This window comes from Myotis brandtii, unplaced genomic scaffold (genome assembly GCF_000412655.1).
Source record: "Myotis brandtii unplaced genomic scaffold, ASM41265v1 scaffold248, whole genome shotgun sequence".
Taxonomy (NCBI): Eukaryota; Metazoa; Chordata; class Mammalia; order Chiroptera; family Vespertilionidae; genus Myotis; species Myotis brandtii.
This window is the reverse complement of record NW_005359397.1, coordinates 2,171,595-2,195,582: the sequence shown is the minus strand read 5'-3', so window position 1 is coordinate 2,195,582 and position 23,988 is coordinate 2,171,595. Positions and strand designations below refer to the sequence as shown.

Genomic DNA, 23,988 nt, shown 5'->3' with positions numbered 1-23,988 from the left:
GAGGGGGGCTTTAGGAGCAACCAGGCTAGCAGGGAGGGCAGTAAGGGGTGACGGGGGCTGGGAGGGCAGTTAGGGGCGACCAGGAGGGGCAGTTAGGGGTGACCAGGCTGGCAAGGGGGGGCAGTTAGGGGCGACCAGACAGGCAGGTGAGCAATTAGGAGCCAGCGGTCCAGGATTGTGAGAGAGATGTCCGACTGCCAGTTTAGGCCAAAACTGGCAGTCGGACATCCCCCGAGGGGTCCCGAATTGGAGAGGGTGCAGGCTGGACTGAGGGGACACCCCCGCCCCCGCACGAATTTCGTGCACTGGGCCTCTAGTCTTAGATAATACAGGAGCAGCATTGAGTGCTGTGGATGCCCATGACTGTCTTCTTTCTTAATGCACATTTGTTAAAGAATATCTACTATTGGGCTCTGGCTTGGTTCTTGTGTATCAGGAGGGCACCTGACTCTTCAGTTTGCTAGACCTCTATTAGTTGAATTTCTGCTTGTCCTCGCAGTTTGAGCTAGAGCCTGTCTGTGTCAACTTAACATTGAGGTTTAGATTTTAGCAGGCTGAACTTTTACTGGTCACGTGGAGCATAGGGCATGTCACAGCCATTACATCTATTCTGTTTGTTAGCAATTGCTGGACCTCAATTTCTACCCATTCAGAGATGAACAGGAAGCACCTACATTGGCGATGAGGAGATACAACAGCTTTAGGAAGTAATAGGTGACTGACTTAGGAAATACTTGCTTGCATAAAGACAACACATAGCCTTGATGAAGCAGGAGCCGGGATCCATGGAGAGAAGCACCGTGAAGTGACAACCGAAATAAGAAAGGGGATTGGCTGAAATCATCACAGCAGCTTCCAGTTCAGGCTGTGTGGTAGATTAGGGATCCCAAGTAAGTTTCCCAGCTGGAAAACTAAATGCTGGGTAAAATACAAAAATCAGTTTTAAATGCATCACTGACTTGGCAGCAAAGTAAGAAATTTTGCAGGTCTCAAAACAAAGTGAGAACAAGTGAGTAGTTCAAACACAAAAGCCAGCTTTCACTTGTATGGTTTCCGCTGAACTTGGGGACACTGAGCCTCTGCCTTGAAAGACAGGACAGGAGACAAAGCCTGGCCCTGCCTGAGTAGGAAGGTGAATAGCAAACACCTGTCTAGAGCTAGGACCCTGTCATCTGTACCTCAGTGTAAGTGAGGAGGGGAAATAAATCCCACCACCCCAGAGAAAATGTGCCTGCTTCAACCTTGGCATGGGTGGCAGAGGGGAAACAAATCTCTCCTACGAATTTATACACAGAATATGGAAAATAGAGAACCAACTCAACTCGTTTTATGAAACTAGTATAACCTTAACAGGAAAACCAGAAAAGATATATGTTGAAAAATATTCAAACCTACTCATGAATGCTAATACAAAAATATCACAATACCAGCAAACTTGAGTCCAACTTAGAGGGAGACAATTATATATATTATATATGCACATATATATTAATATGTACAATATTTTATATAAACACATATATATCATAGCATGATCAATTCATTTAGTTTAATATAAAGCAAATTTATATAATACACCCCATTAACACATTTCTGAAACTGATTAAAACTCTGGGACCACTTCAATAGGTACAGAATAAGGGTCCATTTATAATTAAAATTACTTAGTGAACGGTTATAGAATGGAAATTTACTAATCTGAGAAAGGACAACTTAAAAACAACAACAAAACCTTAGCAAGCAAACATCATGTTAATGGAGAAATGTTGAAAGTATTTTTTAAAAGATGTGGAACAAGATAAGGATGCCATGAATTACTACTGTTCCTCAGGATTATTAAGAAGCTGTAGATTTTACAGTGATACGAGAAGTAAGTAAAAGGTGTCAGGGTTGGCAAAGAAAAAATCAGTGCGCTGAGTTGTAGAGGATTTTTTTCTGTTAAAAATAATTTTGCTGCGTAACTAATTGGCTGTGAGGCAATTTTGCCATAAAAAAGATGAAATAACTGGTTGACAGTTTGGAGTATTTTTGTTTAATTTCATTTCTCCATTGACAAATCAATCAACTGTAGTAAAAAAGATAACTGCTTGCCAGTTTTGGTTTGGTTGGTTGGTGTCATTTCCTTATTGACAAAGTTCTTGCAGTAACTCCCATTTTTATATAACTTTTAGCTAGCCCTCACATGTCTGTACAGTGACAAGTAGACATGGTGGTCTTAAAATAGTTAGCATTTCGCCTGGGGCTGGGGGCAAGTGGGGGCTAGCAGGGGTCAATGGGGGAAAGGGGACATCTGTAATACTTTCAACAATAAAGATTAAAAAAATAGTTAACATTTCTTTCAGATGACAGTGATTTGCCCCAAGAGTTGGTTTCTTATTTTCAAGCACAGCAGTAATTCAGGGCATCCTTACACAAAGCTAGCACACGTGAGAATGTTCTGTTTATACCAATCTAGTGCACACTGCAGCAGGAGAGAGGCCGAGGGCCCTGAGGTCGCAGGGTTGAACCCACATTTCCCCTGGGTCAGATCCACAACATAAAACCAGTTATTTGCACAGTATTGCCATGAAACCACACACATTTTAAACAAAATGTTTTAATTTTTGTATCCACACTTTTATGTTTATGTCTTATGTTTTAACGTCTCTTTCTTGTGATTTTATTTTCATGGCCAATTCATTATACATTGAAAATGCCTGAGGCAACGTTTTTAGCAATGCTCACAGCAAAAATACTAGATGGTGGTGGTTTGGTGGCAAATAATGTAAAAGTATGAATGAAAAAGGGATGGAAGGTTATCACAACTTATGATGCTAGCTTGGTAGGATATAGCAGGTATCCCCTTTTCTTCCCCATTGACCTCCTCCATCCTGCTCTCACCTCCTCCCCAGGCCTTCACTGCACTATTGTCTGTGTCCATATATGCATGTAAGTTCTTTGGTTAACCTCTTCCCCCCACCCCCTTCCCTCTGAAATGTTCTTATTTTAAAAACACTTAGTGTACTATTGTTATAGTAGGCCTCAAAAAGGGAAGTTTTGGAAGATTTTTAAATTTGCCTTTCTGATTTCAGGAAAACAGTGGTGTGTCCCATCATCGATGTGATCAGTGATGATACTTTTGAGTACATGGCGGGTTCTGATATGACCTATGGGGGATTCAATTGGAAGCTCAATTTTCGCTGGTACCCTGTTCCCCAAAGAGAAATGGACAGAAGGAAAGGTGACCGGACTCTTCCTGTCAGGTAATTAATTTGTCAAACATTTTCCCTAGAGTGTTATTGGCAGGGGATTGTGAAGCTTTGGGAATTATAAGGATTATAAGTGTATTTTCAGAGACATGAAACATATGGGTACCTTATATGTAGTTAAGAGCCATCTTTCACATATATCATTACTTTAAAGAGGTATTTTTCCCCTTGATCAATTAATAAAATTAGAATTTTTTGCTTATACAAATCTAGTGCACACAAAAAATGTTGGTGACATGCAAATATTCTTTCTTTCCTATATGAACATTTTGCAAATCTATAAGTCAGAATTTATGCTTTAATTCAGTTGTTAAGGATAATAATATTGATCTTAAATCAAACTACCCCTTAATTATAAGTGTTAATATGTGAAAATATTACTTAAAACTCGGTTCTTATACCAAAATACAAGATTTTAAATTCAGACTAGCACCATCTGGATGATATTTACTGACTGGTAAAGTTTAGAAAGCTTGTTTTAAATATAAAAAGGACTAGAATTGACATATGTTTAAAAATGAATTTTCATTAGTGCACTTCTGAATTTTCTTTTGTTCTACATTTGGTCATATATAGACTTTTTTTTTCCAGAAAGGGATAATAACCGTCCTGCTATTTATACTCTTTAACCTGAGAGCCTGAGCTTTCTGAGCCTTCCTAGGATTGATCCCAGCTGCATCCACATGCTGTTGCCGTAGTCATCAAGAGTGCCATCACAGGCAGGCTTTTTAGGTTTCCCCATCCTGGGCTTCTCAGATCTGCCTCCCCTTGAATTCAAGCCCTGTCCTGGCAGAGTACACAAGAGGTGTCAATGATTCTGACCTCCTTCCTCTGGCCTGCTGGAGTTCTTTCCTAGTAAAGGAATTTTCCACTCCTACACTGACTAGTCAAATCACCATCTAAGCCAAGGGTTCCTAAACACTTGGTAAATGATGGACTTCTCTGCAAAATCTAATGAATGCTATGTCTCCTCTAAGGAGGGGAGTGCACATATACAAACCGAAGATACAGCATATAATTCTAGGAAACTTAGAGATGCCCCAAACCCAGGTCAAGAAACCCCTGAACTAAATGCTCACGCTGGGTGTTGGCCTATTCCCTTTGACTCCTACGATACTAGACTTACTTTTTCTCTTCTAAAATCAAACTAAGTCCTAATTTTTTGTGTGTGTGGAAACAACTATTCCTACTGGAAAAACAAATATGCCAACCTCACTAGGGCATGGAATGAGTACATTTTAGAGTTATAGAGGCGGCCCAATTCATCCTGAAATTTGACCTCCATGGTGTCTTTCTCCCTAAAACTTCATAGTTTTCTTCTAGTCGGAGCCTAGTTTTTCTTCACACTCATTCTTCAAGGAAATCAAATGTTTGGTAGTCATTTAGTTAAACCTCCTTCTTATCATGCCTCTGCTTAATTCCATATTCCCACCTGTTCTGCATATGGGGGCCGTGTTTTGCGGAACAAGGCTCCTCTCTTGCCAAGGATATACCATACTTGGTGGTCAGGATGATGATCCCCGAAGGATGTATAGATTTTATTCTGTACTTCATCTTCTTTCCTTAACGGTTCCAGTCAGGTATAGGGAAAGGGCCCCGTGTATTTCAGCCTGTTTAGTCTTATGTCTTTGCAGTATTTGCCTTCCTTTAGAACAGCGGTTCTCAACCTGGGGGTCGAACAACCCTTTCACAGGGGTCGCCTAAGACCATCGGAAAACACATATATAATTACATATTGTTTTTGTGATTAATCACTATGCTTTAATTATGTTCAGTTTGTAACAATGAAATTGGGGGTCACCACAACATGAGGAACTGTATTAAAGGGTCGCGGCATCAGGAAGGTTGAGAACCACTGCTTTAGAACGTGGTGTGTTAGAGTCGCTCACACGAGTCTAGTGGGTTACCATAGCCGCTTTTAGAGTGGCTAGGAACTGTGGCGTAGGTGCACTCTCAGGTGGAGAGAATTTTGAAAAATAGCTTCAGTTTAAGGAGTTTCCAGGTGGATGCTGAGGAAGAGCCTGTGGGAGTGGAGAGGAGGACTGTGATGGCCTGACCAGGGTGCAGGTCATGTCTGAAAACCAAATAGCACAGCAAGAAACAGAGCAAGCCCCTGGAGGCTGCTATGAAAATCCCCAAGAGTGTGAGAATAAGCATTTATTCTGTCATTATAAACAGTTATAAAACAACTTTTTAAAACAAAAACTGATTGTGAATTTAAATTGTAATTAACGGTATAGTATTACGATTGAATTTCAGAACACCTACCATGGCCGGAGGCCTGTTTTCAATAGACAGAGATTACTTTCAGGAGATTGGAACATACGATGCTGGAATGGATATCTGGGGAGGAGAGAACCTAGAAATTTCCTTTAGGGTAAGTTCCCTTTGAAAAAGTAATCTACTTAACCTTAAGTATGGATATGGTTTAATTATTCATGTTATTGCTAAATAAAAAAATTAATCTTGTATGAGTTCAACCAGACTTCAGAGCCTTCAGTTCATAAAAAAGTTGGCGATACTATTAAGCGTTCATTGTAAACTATTTTAAGCAAGTAATTCAGTTATTTTAATAGTCTACCTATAAAACTTATACAAGATTCCCTATTTGTTTATAATTTCTGTTACTGAAGTAATTCAAGCCAGCTCTAAAAATAGTCAACATGTTATTCAAGTGACATTGTGTATTTCTGCAAATAACCTAGTTTTAGACACACAGCTTACGGTGGAAACCACACCGACTGCACTGTAATCTGAACCCGCTCGCTCCTTAGTGGACATCTGCCGCTTATATAAGGGGAGGCTCGGACTCCGATCCTCTTGGAGATCCTAGTCAGCTTTCTCACTTTATGATCCTGGGAAAAAGTGAAAGTACACACACTGAATCTTTAAATTGTAAGCAGTTGGTAGATTTTTAATTTATGGAAACACTTTTTTGAAAGGAGCAAAAGGATAATTTCATTAACCCTTTGAGTGCCAACCAATATCCTAGGAACTATGCTAAAATTGCCAAGGCATTTTTGCTGATTTTACATCAGTTTAGGAAAAAAATTGTGAATCGCAAGTAAATGAAGTTACATATTCAATATCTTCCACAAAACCGTCATCTTCACAGCAAGAAATGACATATTTAGCAATATCATCATCACTAATAAAAGCAGACTTAGAACTGGACACTGCAGGAGGAGTGCGATAGCGCTCCCGGCACTTTTGGCAAAAGACAGGATTGCGCTCCCCGGCACTCTAGGGGTTAAATAAGCATGGGAAACCATACTTGATCTGTCTTTTAGCCCCTTTTTGTTTTTGCTTACAAGGACAACAGAGTGTGTTGTCACGGTCTCCCTGGATAACTCATGAGAGATTCCTGGGCTGTGTTTAATGTGCAGGCTGTGACACAGGTTTGGAGGAGGAGGAACAGACAGGACTCTGGCTAAATACTCCGTGGTCAAAAGTTTTTTTGACCATGAACCATATTAATAAATACATTATTCATTATACACACACGGCACATAAACATTTCATGAAACAGTATGTCCTTGTTAGCAAGTACTGGTTGCAATTCATCAAATTTGAATTTATGATCCTTTTATGAGTCATGGTCTGCAGTTAGGAAAATACTGCTCTAGAGCTCATTATCGTTTCTGTATTTAGCCTTTAGCCTATCTTTTCTGAATTTAATCTTCACCTTCTGGTTTAATCAGAACCAAAAATTAGAGAAAGGTTTGCTCCTGAGGAAACATGGTTTTAAAAAGATCATGTCACTGGGGCTCTACTATACGCCTCTGAAATTTCAAGTATGAGATTCAGCAGATGCGAACAGATTTCTTTTTCAACAATTACTGTTTAAAACGAGTCTTCTCTGGTGTTGTGTTCAGATTTGGCAATGTGGAGGCACCCTGGAGATCGTCACTTGCTCACATGTTGGCCACGTGTTTCGGAAAGCTACACCTTACACGTTTCCGGGAGGCACAGGACAGATTATCAACAAAAATAACAGACGCCTCGCAGAAGTGTGGATGGATGAATTCAAGAATTTCTTCTATATAATTTCTCCAGGTTAGCATTATTTTACATTAGAAATACAAGTCTAACTTGCTTGTCCCTGATCCTAATGCCTTCTGAGGAGAGGTAAGAAGAGGTAGAAAAGGCTTTGAGCAGAGGTGAAACACTTACCTACATAAATCATTGTAAGAAATAAATGAAATCACACACAGTATAAAAAGCACGTAGCAGCCCTGGCTGGGTGGCTCGGTTGGTTGGAGCATTGTCCCGTACACCAAAAAAGGTTGTGGGTTTGGTCTTTGGTTGGAGTACATACAGGAGGCACCAATCAATGGTTTCTCTCACATCACTCTTTCTTTCAAAATCAATAAAAGCATATCCTCGAGTGAGGATTAAAGAAAATAGAGTGTTTAGCAGAATGCCTGGTATAATATATTATCAACAATAATAAGTTATCCAGGTGTTACGTGTGTTGTAACCTAACTGCGACATTTAACTTTGATGTGAAGTGCTGAGAATCTCCAAGCCAGTCCGAGCCCAGTGGTAGCATGCCTCCAGGGACTTTTCTCCAGACGTTTGTCTCATCTTCAGTTTTGTGGGAATAGCTGTTCGATGAGCTGGAAATCTGCCTGGCAGTGTTACCATTCCCTCCTCGACATTTATTTGGGCAAAATAAATCTTGATTTTTGTTTTTGCCTTAATATAGTAAAGTTTTCTGATCCCATATAACTTACATTTGTATTATTATTAGCAAGTATACCATTCTCACATATATTAGTACATTTTTTCCAAAGAAAAATTAAATTTATTTCCTCATTTTATACTTTGGGAAGTGGATCTATGGTATATCACTTGAATAGTCACACATCACCAAAATGGTGCCACTTTTCCCATCATCTGGCTTAGTTAGATTTAATACATAAATAGAAATATGCTACCAATAGAACATCAATAATTCAATCACTCATTTCTTTTAACAGGTGTTACGAAGGTAGATTATGGAGATATAGCATCAAGACTTGGTCTAAGACACAAACTCCAATGCAAACCTTTCTCTTGGTACCTAGAGAATATTTATCCTGATTCGCAGATTCCACGTCACTATTTCTCTTTGGGAGAGGTAAAAAAAAATAGTATTCTATGTGGTTATTATATTCTCACATATCAAAATCAATAGAGGTTAAACGTCCAACAAGAAGTACCTTCATATTAAAATTACATAATCATAAGTGTGGGAAAATTTTTATTAGTTGACAGTCTACCTCAGAACTTGAAACCTTATTGTTTTTTTATTGTATTTTCTTAAAATAAGAATGCTCTACCCCTAGCCTTTCATAGTTGGACTCTTGTTACAACATATTAGTGTCTTCCATAGACTTCTAATTTTCACAAACTGAACCATTTAGTTGAAACCATATACTCCTAAAGCTAACGTCCTAATGTTAATTAGCCTGAATCAAAACTTGAAGAACTTCAAAGTAAATATAATAAATTATAAAGAACTGACAAGGAAACTTGCAAGGCCATTGATAATTAATTGTATTTTTAATACTCATTATTTTTTCTTTGTGAGTTCTAAATCTCATTTTGGGTGGGGCGATGGAAAGAATGTTGGTAGCATATTTGTTTCTGATGATGCCTTTAGTCATTGCTCTTAGAATTCAGCAACAAGTTTTCTTGAAACCTGAAATAATGTGCTTCTTAATGCTTATAATTAACACAGTTAGTTGTGCTTTGGAGTTTGGCCTTTGTATCTCTATGGGTGCCCATAGTATAGGGTTTGATGTGAGAGAGACATGTGCCCTATTCCACAGTATTCTTAAAGTCTCCCATTCTGCCTCCAGCCCAAACTGTGCTCTGTGGATGGGAAATCCAGGTCCTTTTCTTTAACTGAGAGGTCTGGTCAAATCAAAGAATCTGTGTCAGGAGGGGTCCCATGGAGATTGGTAGGGACAAAGTCCCTGATGGCTTCAAGGGATCGAGGGAGAAAAGGAAGTGGAGATCATGAGTGGACGAGTCTTGGAAGAAATTTTGTTACAGAAAAAAGAGCAGAGTGATGGGTGGTTACTGGAGGGGAATATGGGGTTAAGGAAGAATTTTTGTTGTTGTTTATTTTTGCTATGATGAAACTGTGCTAATGCAAATGACCCAAAAAAGAAAATGTGAATATGCTCAAATCAAGCCACTGATTGCAGGAGTTATGTGGGAATCAGATGAAAGGGATGCCTGCAGTGCACAGGGGAGGGAGAGGTGGGGGCAGGGGAGAAGGCAGTTCATCCATTGGTACTGGGAAGAAGGTAGAGGGAATGGGCTAGTGCCGGCCAGTTGTAGATTTGGGGGGAGAAGAAGCTGGTGGTTTGTGGTGGAAGTGTGAGGAAGTTCTAATGACTTGTTTGCTCATATAAGAGGGAAGAGGCAGTATTGGGGAAAAGATGTCAATTAGAAACAGGATGTGGGAGCAAATAGATCCCAGAGGGAGCCGATGGTGGTGAGCTAGAGCAGTTTCAACCTGGTTGTGTTTTCTCCCGTGTCCTCCTTAGTAGTTACTGAGGCTGCTTCGGGGCTGAAAGTTCCCTACCTCTGAATGTCGTTGTGCTTTAAGGAATTCACCCTCAAACAAGTGATGTGGAGTGTCTTGCCTCATTAATGAGCATCTGTTCCCTTTGCTGTAGCCTCATTCAGGTCGAGAAAGACCCGGGGAAGGTGATGTGCCATGGGAAGATTCATAGCAGTTGCTCCTGTCACTTGCCTTTAGAATAGATAATGAAAAGGTGTTCTTTCCCTTTCAACTGACCCAGTTTTGGACAACACCTGCGCGTTGTTAGCTGAGCCAGAATATAGGTGTATTACAAAGAGCCACTTGTCTAACCCATAGCAGACGATTGCCAAAGCAAACTTGCCTTTTACCTGCCTCTTGCCAGCTGGCTTTCTCTATAAGGAACAGATTTAACCCTCTGTGGCCTGCTTGTTCTTAGCTAAGCAGCTGGCTTACTCTTATTGTACCCTTCATGGCAAGCCACACTACTCAGATGAAAGCTGATTGCCGGGCCGGGGCCGGGCGTTCTCAAGCTTGTGATCAGAGCTCTGCCTGCGTGAGCCTCCTTCACTGCAGCCTGGAACCTAGCCTTCAAGGGTCTTTTGTCAGACTCGGGCCCGGGAGACCTGGAATCACAGGCTTTCAGAGTAGGAAGGGAAATTGGAAAGTGTAAACTTCGTCTCTGATTTCACTGAGCCCAACTCTCCTAAGCTCCTGTAGGGCCTGGAACTGAATAAATGTGTTTCATTGTGATATCTAATAGCTGTTAATCCAGGAGATGAATATTCTAAACAACCACCACAAAAAGCAAGGAATTCAGACCCCTAGTGGGTTAGCCAGCCTCTAGACCAGCCGTGGGCAAACTACGCCCCCCGGGCCGAATCCGGCCCGTTTGAAATGAATAAAACTAAAAAAAAAAAAAAGACCGTACCCTTTTATGTAATGATGTTTACTTTGAATTTATATTAGTTCACACAAACACTCCATCCATGCTTTTGTTCCGGCCCTCCGGTCCAGTTTAAGAACCCATTGTGGCCCTCGAGTCAAAAAGTTTGCCCACCCCTGCTCTAGACTGACCGTAGCTTCTCCAGGCAGATCTGACGATCCTAAGGTTCAGTGAGCATGAGCTCCATGTCTAGCACCAACCTGAGTGCTTCACAAATATTAACTCTTTATCCTCACATTAACACTATGAGATATAGGTGCTGTTCTCCCCACTTCACAGTAAGTAAATTGAGGCATACGTAAATGGTTTAAACAACAAGGCAGAGGTCAAGCCACAAAATGGAAAAGACAGGATTCAAATGCAGGCAGTCTGGCTCAAGAGCCTGTATTCTTAGCCACTGATCCCATACTGTTCCTCACATCTAACCAATCTTTATCTTATGGCAAGGATTGAAAAAGTGACTCCATATTCTATTTTACTAGATTCCAAAAATCCTTTAACCGCTAACGTTGTCCCCCCTAATGGAGATGGCAAGATTTGTGAGGAGGCTAGAGTAGAAATGAAGGAACTTAGCTCTGATTCTTACCTGTTTCCCAAGAATGAATGCATTCACAATTATTTTCAACTCTTAAAGTGAAAAATAATATTTTAGAGATAGCTGTGTATACCTAAGTTGCTACTTCAGAAGGAACTAAAGAGTTGCTTGATCTGTGGATAAGGAAGGGAAATAGACATTTATTGTGGGCCTACTATGTGTCAGTTCCTACTAGGCTCATTGAGAGATCTCAGCACCCCTGAGACTGGTATCCCTGTTTTACAGGTGAGAAAATGAGGTTTTTACAGCAACATTTCCCATTTACTGAGTAAAGAATGCTGCTATCTGCTGTCCCTCAGGGTGCTCACTCGGTTAGAAAGACAGGGGTGGGAGAGAGGGAGTGGATTTTGTGGCCCAAAATGTTTGGGAAATGCTATTTTTTTAATGTCCTCCTATACTATCAGACCCTACCCTACCAAGAGTCACAGCATGTAAAAGGCTTTGAGAAGTCTTTTAGCAAATAAACCTATTTAAACTTGTTTAACCCAGTATTTCCCAAACACGTTTGATTGCAAAATCCTTTCAGTGGCACGTGTATCCAAACCTGGCCAGATACTGTTGTTCAGATCGTGGTTTGGGGCATCGCTGTCTTAGGATCCCGACCTGCCGATGGTTTCGTGGCATGTAATGGAAGGGTCGGAGTGAGGCCCACGTCTGCATCCCCAAACCCACTCTCACTCCCACCCATCTGCCTCCAGACACAGTGGAAGTGCAGCTAATTCCCTGACCACCACAGTTCAGATATTGCTATGATTGAGGTAGAAAACTTCCTGCTTCTAACAATTCCTCACCCTTTGGCAGTCTCACAATTAGTTGTACGTGGTGCCTACAACTGTTTTGGTTTGGCTCATTGGCAGTTCTGGTTCTATGACTGGTATTATTCAGTCATAAAGAAATCCTATAAAAAGGACCATTCGTCTACAAACCTTCCCCTTTGACATAATTTAGATCCCCTAGGATGTCTACTAACTTGGGCCTTCCACGTGCCTCCACAGAGGGCCCAGGCTGTGGTAGCAGCTTCCTAGCCGGCTTGTGCACTGTTTCTCTCATTGACAAGTAGCCCTCACAAAAGGTGGAAGACTTTTTCCTGTGTGTCAGCATGTAGTCCTGCACAGCCAGTGTTGTAGCCAGTAGCCACATGTGGCTGTTTAAATTAAATTCAAATTCAATGCCTCAGTCACACTAGGCACCTGTGGCTGGTGGCTCCATATTGGACGGCACAGATATAAAGCATTTCCATCATCATAGAAAGTTCTGTTGGACAAAGGTGGGGATATTAACACAATAGCCAATACAGGAGGCTGTTCATCGATCTTGCCATCATTCCATAAATTTCACCCTGCCCAGGCCCTAAAGTTGAGGTGTTCATATTTGCTTGTCAAACCCAGTGAATTAAAAACTCATAACTGCTGTATATCTTCCATAATCATCTTTACTCTCAAGTGATTTAGAAGATGTACATCCTAAAACAACTTTCTTAGGGATGTATTACATCAAATTCCCAACCATCCTGTCAGTAGTTATTTTCTGCTCCATTAAGGAGAACATTTATATTCAGGAGTATCTACTCCGAGAAGAGCTCCCTTCTTTTTCTCTAGCAAATCGGTCTTTTAGTTTGAGGTGACTCAATAATTTAGAATCTCAGTTGGTATTGGAAATCCTGATAATCTTCAAGTACTGTGTTACCAAACAAGGGGACTTCTCTTGTTTCTCTTTCCAAAATAGTCATCAAAATATCACTTGAAATGTGAATAAACCAGAAGAAATTCATAGTGTAATAAGACTACTGAGCACTTTTTGTGGATCTATCCTGTATGTAAACCAAAGATGGGACAGAGCCCTCTAAGCGCTGGAGAACCCAGAAGCTAGCCCATCTTTTCCTTAGATTACACTTCAAAATCCTAACTTGTCAGGAGGTTCTCACTTTTTTTTTCTAGTTTTTGTCTTTTTTTTTTTTTTTTTTAGAAATCCAACAAAGGCAACATTTGACTAGAACTGTGGTCGGCAAACCACGGCTCGCGAGCCACATGTGGCTCTTTGACCCCTTGAGTGTGGCTCTTCCACAAAATACCACGTGCCGGTGCATACGAACGGTGCGATTGAAACTTCGTGGCCCATGCGCAGAAGTCGGTATTTTGTGGAAAAGCCACACTCAAGGAGTCAAAGAGCCGCATGTGGCTTGCAAGCTGCAGTTTCCTGACCACTGGACTAGAACATCCTTACATTAACCACTCTTAAATTCTTTCCTATAATTTCTCTTCTTCCTGATAACATGCCTGTACATTTTATGTCATTCTGTATTTTTCAACTATCAGCATTCTACTTGGGAAAATCCTGTCTTATATGAACTGAGTTTGAGATGGAAGGAATAGCAGATTGTTACTATTTCTGAGCTAGACTCTGAATAGATGCGTGGATGTGCATTGTATTACCTAACCCAGCACAGAGCCAGTTACCTCCCAGGTACTGTTAGGAAATTGATCTCAGAAGGTTTGGGTCATTTGGATTGAAGCCCAGGTCTCACTTACGCCAAAATCCCAGTTCCTATTCCTGACAGCCGTGAATAATAGTTTTTCACACCTATGTCTTTGCATCTTTATAATAATGCATATGGGCTTGTTAGTGCCTTATACAATATTGGAATAATATGTAGACTGTACATTTGTTTATAAAAAATGGCTTATTTGTGGTTTTAACTTTATCCCCACTTTATCTACCACACAAAACTAGTTACATTTTTTTCTGTCTACATGACATGACAGGTGTAGTTTGTCATATACAGTGGGGCCTTGACTTACGAGTTTAATTCGTTCCGTGACCGAGCTTGTAACTCAAATTACTCGTATGTCAAATCATTAAAGTGAATGAGTGAGACACGTGATGCTGGGCTGATGTTGTGGCGTTCACTGTGATGTTCGCAGCGCCAACTAGCGGTGGGGTATCTGAAGCTGGCTCGTAACCGGAATTTTAGCTCGCAACTCAAAGCAAAAAATCGGCCGAGAGACGGCTCGTATCTCGAAAAACTCGTTAGTCGGGACACTCGTAAGTCAAGGCCCCACTGTATCTCCCTTTGGCCTACCTGCTAACATCCATAGGAATAGATTGAGGACTTTCAAATGTCTATTAGTTCACAATATGCTTTTAAACTGCAACAATTCAGAGGAAACAAACATATCAAGGGGCATTGCTTAAAATACTCTTCCTGATTTTGATAACTGGTTTAAATTCCTTTTATGTAACTGATGGTCATCTAACGAAAGAGTGGTGTTTGCACCACACCATGACTATACTCCCAGTGAAGCCAAGCTCCAAACTCTGATTAGAAAGTATCCCCATTGAGTAGCTTAAGAGCTCATCAGAGTAGTCATCAAAATTAATGTATCCACAGGAAGTTGTTAAATTGCTTTAAATTATTAGGCAAAATAGAGCTTATTGAACTAAATACAAATCCCAGAAGAAAAGCTTGGGGGGTGGGGGGGGAGAAATAAGAATTTTAAGGATTTCTCTCTGAAACACAAACATTATATGAGTAAGACCTTTCTAGACCCCAGAATTTTAGGTAGACAGTGAATTCCGCTGCTGCTGCTCCTCCATCCCCCAAACTCATAGCCCTTACCTTGGTATGCATCTGAGGTTGTTTTATAGTAAAGTTTAAATTGATTTTAATGTGTGCGTATCTGTACCTGTGTGTCTGGTTAATCTCTTTCCCTTCTGATGTTTGCGTTATTCTTTGTCCCATAGATACGCAATGTAGAAACAAATCAGTGTCTCGATAACATGGCTAGAAAAGAGAATGAAAAAGTTGGAATCTTTAACTGTCACGGTATGGGAGGTAATCAGGTGAGTATTTCAGTAAAGCTTTAAAAGGGATAATTTTCAGATTTTTCTGTTCATTTAATCTCATGATGTCATTCAGGAAATACTTTCCTACCTTTAAGGAGAAAATAATAAAGACCTTTAGAGAAGGGAGCCTTCAATCTAATGATTATTTTTATGTGAAACATTTGTAAAAGGCCCCTTGTGAGAACTGTATTTACGTTGCTGTGCATGAGGTTTATTTTGCCCTTTTTCACAAACAGATGACAGTCCTTGACAATACACTCAGTGTGTACATAGGAATTTTTTCTTTCCTCTGTGTAAAGTTAGTGGTAGCTTTTCTGAGTCACTTACTCTCTATTACATTAATAAAGTTCAAAATTGTGTTTCTTGAATTATTTGTTTTTTCCCCTCCAGATATTGGGTGTATAAAACACTGGCTGTACTGTGACAGCTTACATGGGGGCATGCTTGTTTTTCAGGTTTTCTCTTACACTGCCAACAAAGAAATTAGGACGGATGACCTTTGCTTGGATGTCTCCAAACTCAACGGCCCAGTCACAATGCTCAAATGCCACCACCTAAAAGGCAACCAACTTTGGGAGTATGATCCCGTGGTAAGTTATATGTACATGAATAAGATAAAATATATAAAATGATGTGTGCTGTTGGGTATATTTATAGACTTTATCGCTAAAAAATGAACTCTTGGGGAATCTGAATATAGGTCAAATTGTTCTTATATTCTAAAGATTGACAGATGGGAAAAACAATATGCATAAAATAAGCATGTTTTAATCTCCCTGAAATTAAACTGGCCTTGCCTCCAGTCCCTGGGTCCTTGTCACTAAGTAGCTCCCATCCCTCTGTATGTCCTCAAGCTCGCAGGCTTGCATGGGGGAATGGAGCGGTAAGTAGGCTCTGTAAGTCCTGCATTAAACACGTAGGTAAAGGTAGCCCCAGTTAATGAAACTCTGGCTCACGAGGATAGTTCAGTGACAACCCCCCCTCACCTCCTGTCTGACCAACCTCCCAGCTTGTGGTTTTGCTCTACGGTTCTGGAATCAGCATCAAGATATCTTTTCTCTGGTTCTTCTTTTTCTGTTTACAAGCCCTAGTGTTCTTCTCTCTGTAAGGAAACACTTGTTCCTGAAGTAAAAGACTTTACTTTCTATGCGCATTGATCAATGGCGAGTGAATGGCCAGCTCGCGCCTCTGCTTCCCAGCCCCGGCTCCTGCCTCCGCCTGGCTTCTCAGGGGCTCTGGATGCGGAGCTCCTCGTGGCTGTTGCTGAGCTGATGATGATAGTTTAGAAGCCTCTTATCCACTGGCTTTAGATACACTACTGTTTAGTGTCTTCTCTTAGCTTTCTCTCTATTTCCTTTTGTGTGCTTGGCTCACTCTGCTTTTTCATTCTTTCCCTTATGGAGATGTCCAAAGTTACGACTTTGCCCATCTTTTCTTCCTATATGTTGCCATATACAAACCCTGGTCCACTTTCATCACCAACCTGCTGTTTTCTGAACTTGCCCTGTACTTTCCCACTTTACATTTAAGATCATACACTTCCCTCTACCTAACAAATCCTACCCATTCTTGAGGGCCCATCTTTGACATCACTTGCATGAATCCCTACCAGAAATTAGCTCTGTCATAATTTAGTTATAATTGTCTCTGACCCCTCTAATGCTCTGCTTCTTTGTAGTGTTTATTTATTATCTACCAGTCTTTTCTGGACTATAGATTGTTAGATCCTAAAGGGCAAACACCATGTTTTATAATTCCTGGGTCTCCCTTCACCATGTAAACTATAGTAAAAATAACATTAAATATAGCAATAGCCAAGTTAAAATTACCATTGGAAACAGCCTGAATATTCAGTTCCAGGGTTTTTCATGGTACATGCTACTGCCATTTTGGGTAGTACTGCGTACTGCAATGTGCAGTCTCTGACCCCAGACAGTAAATGCCAGTGGCATCCCAGAGTCATTGTGACAACCCAAGTGTTTTAAAAATTAAAAGCCTCCCAATTAATTTTCATTAAAAAAGGACAGCCTGTCAATTAGGTAACATAAACAGGGGTTGACTTGTCTTAGTAAGCCTGGAGGTAAGTGGCTTCCCGTGTGGATTCGGCTGCACCCAGCGTGGAGCAGTAACCGGTGTCTGTGTTAGGAGTTCATTTTAATAAACCTAAATTAGTGAAATAATTTTAGAAATTGGGATGAGAGGACCAATTCTCCAACTAAATTTTTTGTTGTGTCCAATTTTTATATTTTTATTAACACTAACAGTTGACACGCAGAGAAGCTTTTCAGGGCCTTCTGGAATGTCTGAGGGTTTTGTCTTACAAGTGACCCAAGGCCTGGGCAGCAGGCGGTGTGCACGGGGACCTCCAGCTCTCTGTTCTGCCAGATCGCGTTCCTGGCTGCTGGGGGTGTTGCTAGGATATTGAGTTTTTCCAGCGTGAGTGCCATTTATCAGGAGCTTCCTCTGAGCTAGCACTTTCTGTACATTATCTTAATCTTTCCTCTTAACCGTTTCAAGTATTTTTGTCCCCATTTTATAGATGATGAACCTGGGGCTCAGAGAGGTTTTTGTTCAGGGGCAGTCAAGCACCACATACAACAGACCACGTATTACAATGGAGCTGAAAAATTCCAATTGCGTGACCCAGCGTTACAGCACATCTCTCACCTATTTGTGGTGACGCTGGTGTAAACCTACTGCGCTGCCAAGTGGTGTGATACTGCAACACAGACAATTATGTACAGTACATAATACTTGATAATGACTGTGTTACTGGTTTATGTATTTAAAAATAACGAAATATAGTAGAGTCTACTCTTTCTACTTACAAACAAAAAAGGTTTGCTGTAAAACAGCATGCCGTGTTTAAACTGGCAGCAGCCTCATACATCCTGTGTTTATGACATTTTCTTGATTGCATCAATTTCTCTTGTGCTTGACTTAATCTTGTATTGTTTTCTATAGTGATATGCTGTACGGGCTTGTAGCCTAGGAGCAATAGGCTGTACCATATCGTGTAGTAGGCTGTAACATCTAGGTTTGTGTAAGTCACTCTTATGATGTTCACACAATGATGAAATTGCCTAATGACACATTGCTCAGAACATATCTCCATCATAAAACAGTCTGTGGCAGTGTTGGTATGTGATAAATCTGGAATTTATTCTAGAAATGTCTGACTGCAACGCCCTTTCTCTCAACAAGTAAACTATAGAACATCTGCATAAAAAACCACCACAACCCTGCCGACTCTGGTCCAGGTTCTATAAGAATTAACGTATGTAATACTGAACCTACAGTCAGCATTGGTAGTAAACTGTGACATCTGCACATGTGTACTGCCTTTGGCCAATTTCTACTTTGACCACAATACGGAATAAATGACTGAAAGCTAAAATAGTTGTATTATACTCAATCACTAGGTTTTAAGTTCACGCAGTAGGAATTTTTGAGCTCCACTGTAATGTTAATTACATTAAAATAGTGCCATAAGTAAAAAGTGAGATAAATGTATATCAGTAAACATATTTCACATTTCCTTTACATGTATAGACCCTTATAGGGTAACACTCGATGCAGATTCCTACACAGTTGCTTTGGCGTCCTTACCCTGACCAGGGCTGCTGAGAATCAGATGCAGTACTGTGAGTCAGTGTGCCTGCTAGCTCTCCTCTGGCCTGTCCTTTTAAAAGTATCCCCAAAACCAGCATGACAGAAGGTACATAGCTGTATCTATTGGCCACTTACTAAGAACTGTTTATAAATCTTAGGATTCCTTATGATTTTGAATCTTCCAAAGGACCTGCATGGAAGCACAGGATGCATTTGAACAGCCTTATCATAGGGAAATGAAGCAATTTTGAAATAACTTTTTGAAAATAGGTTAAGGATCCTAAATTAAGAACAGCTAATCCAATCATATTTTTAGGAAACTGAAGCACAAAAATGTAAAATTTCTCACAGAGCTTATGGGAGAATAGGACTTAGAATGTAGGTCATCTTACTGCAAGTCCAGTAGAACCCACTGTACCCCAGTGCCTTTCTCCCTCCCACAGTTCCTAATGCTATCTTTACATAGATGCCTTTCTCCATTATTATTTACATAACGTATATTACAAAAAAAAATCCCTTTTCTACTGAAGAATTCAATAATCACCAGAAATGATGGCTGAGATGTTTTTGTTGTTTTCCACTTTCATGTTAAGACTCTTTTTCTGTGCTTTTCAGAAATTGACCCTGCAGCATGTGAACAGTAACCAGTGCCTGGATAAAGCCACGGAGGAGGACAGCCAGGTGCCCAGCATCAGAGACTGCAGCGGAGGCCGGTCCCAGCAGTGGCTTCTCCGCAACGTCACCCTTCCAGAAATATTCTGAGACCAAATTTACACAAGAAAAAAATAAGGGTTGACTGGGCTACCTCAGCATACATTTCTGCCACATTCTTACGTAGCAAAAAAGGGACAGTGCTCCCTCCTGCGGGATGTGAGGGTTCTCAGCCAGTAAGACTAGACTCGCTCCTCACGCGCCGTGAACCAGCCTCCTGCCACGTAGCGAGACTGTGCACACTGATGTTTACAAGGTCGAAGAGGCTTTCGTCAAGAGTCATTGTAAAGACTATTCAGACAGTGAAACAATCAGCAACATGTGCTTCCGGAAAGCTGCGCCTCGGGGGGTCTGCTTGCACAGCAGTGGTTTCCGCTGGACATGCTGTCACAGTGAAGAATTTCCAAGATAGAACTGGTAGCCAGTATATTAATATTGATACAAAAATACATGAAAAGAACTGGAACCAGGTTCAAAATCATGAAAATAACATTTTTACAAAAAAAAAAACTATATTAAACAGGGTTTAAAGGAAATTAAAACAGAACTATGAGAAGTACAATTTGTTATAGTATAGTATCAAATTTCTATATAGATTTTATACCTCGGTGGGGAAAATCTGATTCCAGTGACATTCATTTTGTTTTCATCTGTGATAGTCATGGATGCTTTTTTATTTCTCCTTGGGGTGCTGAAATTGAGCTGGGGGAAAAGGCTCTTTGAACGTAGTTTTAATTGCTTTCTACAATTTTTAAAATTTGGTTTGTGGGCTGTTGGAATTGTAATTTTTAATTGCCTTCCAAAAATGGAGATTTAAAATAATGTCTGATCTCACTGAACAGTTAGATATCTCAGTTGCTCTTGGGTCAACTGGTTTACAGACTTTCTCACACACACAGATTTCTTATTAGATTTTCAACTTAACTTGAGTCAACCGATTATGCTTAATACCCAAGATTCATCTACTGTACTACAGGTTTGTTTTCACAGCAATAAATCTTCAGTTTTGGTTTATGATTCCACTCAACAAAAGGCCTGCGCAAGTGATTTATTATTTGGGTATTTGGAGATGATGCATTTGATGGTTTTTTGGAAAACTGTTTTCACTCCATACTCAGATGTGCTTCATTGTCAAGTGCATATTTAGATTAGGTTCTTGAATTGTAATGAACTGCTGCTTTTTAAAAAAAATAATAAAATTTGACGGAAAATGTTTAATTGGCATTTTTTAAATGAGTTAGCCAAAGAAGTGCAGTTATTATTCCATATTATTAATCCTGCACTTCTTCCCTAAATTTAATTTAGATTAAATTGGTTTTCTTTTTGTTTTCTAATACTGCAAAATAACCTGAGTATCAATTAAAAGTTGAATATCAATTAAGTTTTAATCTCATAGAAAATCTCATTGTGACATTTTTCCTGATAAGTAAAGCAATCCATTGGCAAAAGTGCATATGTTTTCCTTTATTTATAAGATTTTATTTAAGTGATACTCTTTTCTTTGATTATCAAAGACTTTCACTGCAGGCACTGCTATTTCTTGTGGCTAAGAATGTTTCTAAAAGTTGCATCACTAGATACTCCCAAGTCCAGTTACAGAAAGTTCTCATTTCCATTCAAGTTCATCAGTATCAAGCGCACGTGGATGCTTTAAGGTGAGTCTGTAGTACAGACTGCAAACATTTGTCCCCAGGAAATTTGAAATTAAGCAGTACTGATGGAATTATTTTTCCTGCTTCATGTAGGCCTAATGCTTGAGTAAACCAGATGTCTAATCAAAAATTATTTTCATGCTCAGAATTTCAGCTTTTGTACTCAAGCATAGCTTGGTTTTCTTCCTTACTGTAAGAAAGCTTAATAGCAGTGTGATTTAAGGTTTTGTTTTGTTTTTTTGTTTTTTAAGAGGGGGGTATGAGGATTAATTCATGGGTACTTTTAGAACCTGTTAGATAACCCCATTGCCTTTATTTTTCTAATTAAAAAATTCCTAAATACTTTGAAAATATAAAATATTCCTGAATAGTTGTGCCTTACATTGATGTTTTTTGAAGTTAAAATGAGTCCCTGATCATTATATCCATTTGTAGGTTAGGCAATATGCTAATTACTCTGTTATAAATCAAACTGAGAAGAAAAGAATAAATGAAAAAGAAGGCAAAGGATGAAAAGATGGGATTATTATTTGACCAGTGAAGAATTCATAAATGTGACCAGGATAATTTAAATATCACAAATCTATCCACCCTACTCCAATTCCAATCCATTTTAATGTCTTTCTGTTCTTATTTGCATTCTTCATTCTTGAAAAAAAAAAAGTACTTTGTTCACCATCTGAAAAACAGGGCAGCACGTAGGCCATGTCTTCCTTTCCCTATTTGACATTCACTGAAAAACAGGTTCCTCTGTCAAGATGTGGTGCTCTTCTCATCTCCCAAGAAGAATACCAAGAGCAAGTTCATTCCAGAACTACATGTTATTCAAATGAGAAAAAATCAGAAGGTAATATTCCTGAGGGATAACCATGAAAGGAGGAATACAAACAGAATCACTTTTTACACTGTTTGGGAAATTAGATGTATTTCTAATTATATGACACAGCTCCCATTTGATTTCTTAAAGATTACTGAGTGTTTGCTTGATAAATCTACCAGGACTACACATTTTGCAGGATATGAGGCAAAACTCTAGATGTACTGTCTGTACACTAGCAAAGAATTCACAAGGGAAATTAGAAAACAATAGCATATAAGTTGTTACATAACTCAAAAGGAAGTAAGATGTATGCAACTTATATCATGAAAACTATAAAATGTTGCTGAGAAACTATAGAACACTAATAAATATATTATGCTTATGGATTGGAAGACTGCATAATGTTAAGATCTCAATTTTGCACAAATTAAGCTATAGATTCAGTGAAATCAAAGTCTTAACGAGACTGTCTTGTATCAATTAGCAAATCCTAGTCTATATGGAAATGCACCAGACCCAGGATAGGCAAGATAATCTTGAAGAAAAAATTGGAAGACTTACACTACTCAATTTCATGACTTGCTTTAAACGCTATAGTGATTAAGAGAGTGTAGTACTAAAGTTAGGACAAACATCAGGAGATAGAAGAGAGTCCAGAAATAGACCCACACGTGTGTATGGTCATTGACTTTTCAACAAAACACCGAGCAATTCAATAGGGAAAGTTTTTTAGTTGGAGCTGGAGTAACTGGATTATCTGTATGAGGAAAAAACATTTCTGCTTTCACACAGTACACAATTTATTCAAAATGGATCACAGGCCTAAATGTGAAGGGCAAAACAGTCTAGATGAACACAGTATTTTCATGACTCTTGGGGTAGGCAAAGATATCTTTAGGACACAAAAGACATTAACCATAAAAGAAAAAAATGATAAATGTCACCAATATTAAACCCTTTTTCTAAAAGTGATACTTTTAAAATGAAATGGCAAGCCACAGCCAAGGAGAAAATGTTTGCAATACATGGAACTGACAAAGGACTTGTATGCAGAAAAACAACTAAAAAGCCATTGCAAAAGCAACACAATATAAAAGAGATTTCAATTCCTCACTTACAATAGTGGATAAAACAACCAGACAGAAGATCAATAAGCAGGTGGAGAAATTAACACTACAGAGTAATTTGACATAAATAGATACAGAACACTCCATCCAATTATGACGGAAGGCACATTCTCAAGTGCACATGGTACACTCTAGAGTATACCACATGTTAGGCCACAAAACAAGTCAACAAATTCAGGAAGACAGATCAAACAAGGCATGTTTTCTTATTACAATGGAAGGAAGCTAGAAATCAATAGCTCAAGGAAAACTGGAAAATCCACAAGTATGTGGAAATTAAATTATACACTCTTAACCAATGGGTCAAAGAACTCATGAGGAAAAGTAGAAAATACCTTTGAGACAAGTAAAAATCAAAACAACATACCAAGCCTACAGGATGCCTGAAAGCAGTGCAAAGAGGGAAGTGTGTACCTGTAAATGAGTACTATAAAAAACCAGAAAGACTTCAAGTTAACAACCGAAATTTACACCTCAAGAAACCAGAAAAAAGGAAGAAAAAAAAAACCTAAAACCAAATATAGTAGGAAGAAGGAAGATAAACTAAATAAAAAATAGAAAAAAATAAACAAAACTAAGATTTTTAAAAGATAAACTAAATGACAAATCCTTAGCTAGATTAAGAAAAAAAAGATTCAAATAACAAATCAGAAATGAAAGAGGGGGCATTACAACCAAGAATACTATGAACAATTATACACCAACAAATTGGATAACATAGAAGAAATGAATAAAATCCTGGAAACACATAAAATGCCAAGACTAAATAATGAAATAACAGAAAATCTGAAGAGACCACCGATGAGTGAGAAGATTGAGTCAGTAATAACAATAAAATGTTCCCAACAAAGAAAAGCCCAAGACCGGATGGCTTCACAAGTGAATTCTACCAACCA

The 23,988-nt window shown here is 39.4% G+C and overlaps 1 protein-coding gene across 2 annotated transcripts in view; it reads left to right on the top strand.

The window, feature by feature from the left end:
• Positions 1-21,498, top strand: part of GALNT1 (polypeptide N-acetylgalactosaminyltransferase 1) — a 51,084-nt gene extending 29,586 nt beyond the window's left edge. For both annotated transcript variants that reach the window (XM_005867304.2, XM_014540598.1), the window contains exons 6-12: positions 3,072-3,242; positions 5,508-5,625; positions 7,124-7,304; positions 8,231-8,370; positions 15,069-15,167; positions 15,626-15,760; positions 19,398-21,498. In XM_005867304.2, coding sequence (XP_005867366.1) covers positions 3,072-3,242; positions 5,508-5,625; positions 7,124-7,304; positions 8,231-8,370; positions 15,069-15,167; positions 15,626-15,760; positions 19,398-19,544 — 991 coding nt within the window. In that variant the 3' untranslated portion in view covers positions 19,545-21,498. The remainder of the gene's footprint in view (positions 1-3,071; positions 3,243-5,507; positions 5,626-7,123; positions 7,305-8,230; positions 8,371-15,068; positions 15,168-15,625; positions 15,761-19,397) is intronic.
• The last annotated feature ends 2,490 nt before the right edge of the window (positions 21,499-23,988 follow it).